General features: G+C 47.4%; 1 protein-coding gene across 1 annotated transcript in view; it reads left to right on the top strand.

Annotated features, from left to right (window-relative positions):
• Positions 1–583: 583 nt before the first annotated feature.
• The window catches only part of Rbm24 (RNA binding motif protein 24), a 12,490-nt gene continuing 6,503 nt past the window's right edge, over positions 584–6,570 (top strand). The window contains exons 1-3 of the mRNA XM_021180882.3: positions 584–1,505; positions 2,508–2,631; positions 4,057–4,111. Coding sequence (XP_021036541.1) covers positions 1,338–1,505; positions 2,508–2,631; positions 4,057–4,111 — 347 coding nt within the window. The 5' untranslated portion in view covers positions 584–1,337. The remainder of the gene's footprint in view (positions 1,506–2,507; positions 2,632–4,056; positions 4,112–6,570) is intronic.

Below are 6,570 nucleotides of genomic sequence, written 5' to 3'. Positions count from 1 at the left end.
TGTTGAGACAGACATTGTACCCATCTTCCTGAATAACTAAGTTAGGCAGGAAGCACAAATTTGATGATCGTGGGAGGTACAGTACTAATTCATGGTCCTCTGCAGTAGACAGCAGGGCCAGATGAATATAGACACCCTTTGCTAGCTGTGAGCCATTAAAGCCAAAGTTTTTCTCAAACACTCCCAAATGCTAGGGACTATTATTATTATTCACCCCACCACACAACATCCCTGGGGCTCTTCCTCTTGGTTACCCACAGCACCAGCTTTTGGGGGCTAAGAAAACTTGAGAGCTCTTCTCACGGTTCAGACGCTAGAGGAGACAGATCTCCTTGGTCCCAGGTGTTTGGGAGGGGACTGGCCTCTGTACAAACCACCCCAGGTCCCTGGGGACTCTCAAGTCAACTATTCGTGCCAGCGAGGCCTAGCGAGAAGAGCTAGCTAGCTAGCGTGGTCTGCTTCAGAGCCTCAATCAGCTCACTCTGGGTCCCTGCGGGAATCGCCAGGGGTCTTTGAGACTTTGACCAGTAGGAGCAGGCAGCAACAGAGCCAGGCCGCCTCCAGCCGTTTCCAACTCTGCCCCAGCAACAGCGCCAGAGCCCCAGCCAGGCGACCCAGCGCCGCGCCGCGCGCGGGGAGAGAAGCAGCTGTTCCCAACAGCTGGGGGGCGGCGGCGCCGGGCGCCCCAGGTGCTGTCCCGGCCAATCGCAGGCGTCCGGCCCGCCCCCTCCCCAGCCGGGCGTCGACCCCCAGGGCCGCTGGGGAAAAAGGAATAGAGGGTTGGAGAGCGGTCCTCCGTCCGCACTGGTGTGGCAGCTACTAAGCAGAAGGGACGGTTCCCAGACCGAGCCGGGCCCAGCACCGCGCCCCCAGCTGCCACCTCCGCGCCCCCGGGACACGGTAGCCTCTGAGCCAATCCCCATCCCACTAAGCCACTCGATTTTCTTTTTGAGAAAGAACCATCTACCTCTTCTGGGCTTGGAGACCACCACCCTCTCTACATTTAAGAAAAAATATTTGTATTTTATTTTATTTTTACTTTCACGCGGGGTGAGTGCAAAAGGCTCCCACAGTCCGCGGCTACGGAGCTGGTTACCCGGACGATCCGGAAGGTCTGGACAGTGACCGGACGCGGGGACTGGAGCAGAGCGCCTGGGCGAGTGTCGGGGACAGTGGGCCACTTGGGAAGCCGCGCGCCCAGCGCCCACGCCGCCCCCTCGCCCCCGCGCGCGCCCTCGGCCCCCGGCGGCCGCCGCGCGCTGCGGGAGACGCGGAGCCCGAGGACCAGGCGCAGCCGCAGCCGCAGCCGGAGCCCGAGCCGCGGGGCGGGCGCGAAGATGCACACCACCCAGAAGGACACGACGTACACCAAGATCTTCGTGGGAGGGCTGCCCTACCACACCACCGACGCCAGCCTGCGCAAGTACTTCGAGGTCTTCGGAGACATCGAGGAAGCGGTGGTCATCACAGACCGGCAGACCGGCAAGTCCCGGGGCTACGGATTTGTAAGTTACGTGGAAGAAGGACTCAGGGTGGGTGGAGAGCAACTAAGAGAGGTCCTGGCCAAAGCGATCAGGCCAACAGGGATTAAGTGGCCCCAGGCCCTAGGGAGGCAGAGATTAGGATAAGGGGCACAGTGGGACCTCACGGGACGCCCGTTCACTCGGAGCTAAGCTGAAACTTTAAGCGCGATGGGGCTTGGAGAAGCGAAGGGCCGTGGCTGCCTCGTGGGGTACAAAGAGGACCTGAGGCCATGCTTTTTCGGTGGCCCGGAAGAGCCTGGGAAGGAGAGATCGGGGATGCGGAGAGTTGGGAGGGAGGAAACAGAGCCCCTCACTGTGGCATTCCCGGGTTGGAGGCTGGTTGTTAAGTGAGCTGGTGCTTTGTTTAAAAAAAGAAAAAAACTGTGTGTGTGTGTGTGTGTGTGTGTGTTGTTCAGGCCCGGGGAGGGCTAGAGCTACCCACACACACATACACACACACACACTTTACATCACTATCTTTTAAATTGCAAAGGTAGATTCTAAAAGGAAAAGAAAAGGCTGCACCTCTGGGTGTTTGCCTAACTGAAACAGCACATTAAGCTTCCTGGAGATTTAAAGGGGCAAATTCAGCAGCCCAAAGAGCTGAGAGCCCTGGAGCAGGGCAATCGCTATTGTCGCTGGGGAGCAACCAGCTGGTTTGGGGCTGGACTTTGTTTAAAGCCCACAGTACCTCTGGGGCCCCGGTGGGAATGTAAAGGGTAAATCTCCGTGCGAATTCAGAATGGTGGCTCCCAATCTCTGTTAGGCCCCACATTAGCACCCTTCGGACTTTGGGTGGGGGCGGAGGGGGTCCTTCCTTCCTTTCTTCTTTCTGCTTTTTTTTTTTTAAGGCAGAGAATGAAGAGTTAATGTTCCAAACCCCTCCCAAATAAGAAAAGAAAGGCAGCCAGCTCAGTGGCTTGGATCCTTTTCCTTCAGGGGTTAACTGAGGGCTCTGTGTGTCTGTCTGTGTATGTTGCTAAGGTCACCATGGCTGACAGGGCTGCCGCTGAAAGGGCCTGCAAGGATCCCAACCCCATCATCGATGGTAGGAAGGCCAATGTGAATCTGGCATACTTGGGAGCAAAACCAAGAATCATGCAGCCAGGTGAGCAACACCCTCCTCCCCCTCCCCCTCCCTCCTCCCCAACTCTCTACCCATCTGTAGACAGAGCCCACTGCCACCCCCAGCCCAGAAAAGCCAGCTTCCTGAGACCCTGTAGCTCTGTTTGGTAGAACTTGAGCTGGTTGTTCCACCGAGGCATTAAAGATACATGAACGTTGTAAGAAACGCCTCTGGGTACTTGAGATGTTCAAAAATAGATCTTAGGGTCCAGATAGCTTGCACTCAAAAGTTAATTTCTGTGTTTTCCTATACAATGATAGATGTTTTTGTCTGCTTTCAGTTATCCAGTTTTTACTAGCCACTTGTGGATAAAAAGGTATACTTACGTGGGCCTTGTCACCTCCAGCCAGTGAGCCTTCTTTCTTAGTGTGCTCTAGGCCAGTTACACTGTGCTCAGAGCATGCATGATCTGAACCCTGACCCAAGATGGACATAGCACATATTTTCACATAAAGTCACAGAGTACTAGCAACCACATAGGAAGATTTCACCTTCACAGTTTACAATTTGGGGATTTTTTTTGTTTGGTTTGTTTTGCTTTGTCTCTAATGATTTTTACTTGGAGATGAGAAATAATTTACTAAAAATCCCCATAGCCGTTAGTTTACAATATTGCTTTGTCTGTGTGGAAACCTGTTGTATTACTTGGGAGTGTTCTTTACATTTACGGAAAATAATTCACCTGAGGGTTGAGCAAATGACTCCGGTCCTTTAGGCAAGCAGCTCTGTTGCCGAAATCATGTACCCTTCACTCAGCCTTGGCTGCAGAAGTTTAGAGAGAGAGAGGTTGACATTTCTGTTCAGGAGCCCAATTGTCAGAAAGGAAATACGTGGAGAAATACCCATGAACATTCAAAACTCTGTCTTTCTAAAACATCTTCTCTATAAAACTGTAAGAATCGTGCACGTACTAGTCTCAAAAGAGCGATGGGGAATTTTGTTTTTATACAATTTTAATACTATAAACTGTAAAATGGAAAACTTTTCAAGGCATGCCATAATGTTCCAAATTGCAAAGACTTTTTTCTTTCTCTTCTCCTCCTCCTCCTGCTTCTTTTTCTTCTTTTTTTGCTTGTGGCTTGGAACTGTAGGAATATTTGTGAATTTAACTTCATTGTTGTTTTTGGGTCTCTCTCTAAATATTTTCAAATCTTTTTTTATGTCTGTTAAGTAAACTTTGCAGAGTTTGTTTGGTTTTTTTTTTTTAAGTTTTCCAATCTTAGTCTATTCAAATGTTTACTTAGGATGAATGATAACATTTATAAAGCATATCTATTTTCCATATAGAAAGAACAGTTTCATAGGAGTGGTTCTTTTTAAATCACAAATTGTGACTGTAGTTCCTGTGTAGGAATACGATGTCCCTAACTGTGCACAAACAGGGATTGTGGTGTGTTTTATTGCTAGGTTTTGCCTTTGGCGTTCAACAGCTTCACCCAGCCCTTATCCAGAGACCTTTCGGGTAAGTCAATTTGCCAAGCCCTCCCAAATCACAACTTGGTGACCATTTGTCTCCCTGCCTTTTTGTTATGAACAGACAAGGTCGACACATGGCAGAACATTCTGGGTTTTGCATATTTATATATGCCTATGTATTTTTTTAATGCTGATACTATAAATATTTTTAGATGAGTCAAGTTATCTGACCAAGTATGCAGTCTCCAAACCAGCCAAATGTTGGGCTTATGATTAAACAAAACAAAACAAAAACAAACAAAAAAAAATCAAAACCAAAAATACCAGGTACGACGTGTGCACAAGACATGTGTCCCATTCACCATTCCTGCTGTTGGCTTGACTCAATGTGATTTATCTCTTTCTAACCTGACAGGGCTCGTATACAGTTAAGCTAACTGATCAGAAGGATGCGGTGATGAGAGGTGGACTAGTTCTGTTTGGAGTTAAACTCTGTAACCAGTAGACTCAGACACACAAGCTCAGATGGTGATTAACCATGCATGGATGTTGGTGGTGCTGTCTTTATTTTTTATTTTATTTTTTTTTCACTATACTTGATAGCCTTCCGTGTGCTTTATTTTTATTTATTACAGTCATGAAGTGGTGTTGATAGCTAAACTGTGTGCTTTGACTTAATTGAACAGAGCTGTAGTGTCTTCTCTTTCCTGGGGAAGGGGCTCTTTGCCGTTTGAGTTTGGTGGTGGCGGTGATAAGCAGTGTTGACCTTTTGACTTTGCCATGGGAAGCAAAGGGTCTTTTTCTCCCTTCTCCTGCTTTTAAGCTATTAGCCTGTGACTTCCACTTAACATTTTTTTTGTAGTGAGTGCTAAATCGTGTGATTTCTTTCTGTAAGAATATACAGATTCACTGCTTGCATGTTGTAAGTCTGTTTTCTGGGAACGGGGCTTTTCTTTCCGCAATGTCTGTCTACCACCAGGTCTTCTGATGAAGTTTCACGAGCTCTATTCAGATTTTATTAACACTCACCAGTTGGGGCTCCCCCGACCCCTTAATTCTGTTTGTGTTTTGTTTTGAGTAGCACAGTACTAACTCCCACCTTGTGGACCTAACAGGTCAACAGCCTGCTCACATCTCTGTTTTCTCTGGGTCCTGTTATTACCAGCCCCTTAAGTCCCCAGTTCCATTACATTAAACAGGACACAGGAGGAAAGCCACCATCCATTTATCCTGGACATTAGAGTCTGTTTCTTCCATCATCCACCTGATTGATATTGTTGTAACTCTAGGTCTTTTTTTGAATACCCATGTTTGTTAAAGAATTTTATTGTTAGCCAGCTTAGTACATAAAGATCTTTGTGTATCACCTAGAAGGCTAGAATGTGTCTTCACAGATAGATACCTACTGTAAGCCTCTCCTAATAGAAGCTAACGACAACAACAACAAAAATAAGTAGTAAGTTGACTTAGATGAAGCAAGCCATATTCTTATGGACATCTTCTTAGTACCCTCTTGTTCTTTTAATCTATTAGTAATTCATTCTTAGAGACGTCTGCAGCTTTTTAAAAAGCTATAGTTAAGTATAGCTCTGTACCAAAGGCCCTTCCAAGCCAACTTAGGCAAGGACACCGAATGAGTTGATTGGGCCACATTCCCTCCATCCCTCCTTCTTCTTCTCCATTCCTCCCCTCCTTCCCTTCCCTCCCCTCCCCTCTCCCACTGCTGTTACTTCACCGGTGTGGCCTATCAGTCAACTTGAGACTATGGAAGAAAACATACATCTGTAGGTGTAACAGTGGGCTCAATCCTGACCTCCCAGGCGTCATCCTGAAAGAGTATAAAACCAAATCAATTAACCACTGTTCTGATGTGTCCATTACTTTGTTATAAAAAAAGGGGGGGGGGGAGGGATGTGTCTTCATCTGAGGGAAGCAAGAAGCTGTCAGAGCAGCCAAGAATCACTCATTGAGAAGTGGCTTGGCATCATTCAGAATCCCAAGAAAACACGTGGATTGGGAGACCAGAACAAACCAGTGAGGAGGAGGGTAGATTTGAAGTAGATGAGACCACCGGGTGTGTCTAAATGGTGTGTGATGAGATGAACAAGCAGGGAGGCTCAGTGTGCAGACAAACTACAGCGCTGGCTATATCTGGCCTGGCTGTGATAGCCCTTCAGGATCCTTTGATAAAGAAAGTAACCCAGAGAAGGGGAGAACCACCGGGGTGATGTGTATTTCGTGGGACTTTTAAATCAAGTGTGTTTTTATAGCAACCTTTTGTTTTTCATCTCTTCTGATATTAACTGTCTTTATGATGGATGGTGATTGTTACTGCATGCATAAATTGTTTGAACTTGAGATTCAAGTTGAACTTGAGATTCGAAACAGATAGCATTCCAGGTAGACCAAGGAAGGCTTCTCTTCGTTTTTGAGTGTTTCTTAGTCTGTAACCAACAAATCACACCTGGTCACCCTAAACTGTGTATGAATGCCGTGTGTTCTTAT

The sequence above is a fragment of the Mus caroli genome, unplaced genomic scaffold (assembly GCF_978045245.1).
Source record: "Mus caroli unplaced genomic scaffold, Mus_caroli_1 scaffold_15, whole genome shotgun sequence".
Taxonomy (NCBI): domain Eukaryota; kingdom Metazoa; phylum Chordata; class Mammalia; order Rodentia; family Muridae; genus Mus; species Mus caroli.
The sequence above is the reverse complement of the archived record's forward strand: the minus strand, read 5'-3'. Positions and strand labels throughout refer to the sequence as shown.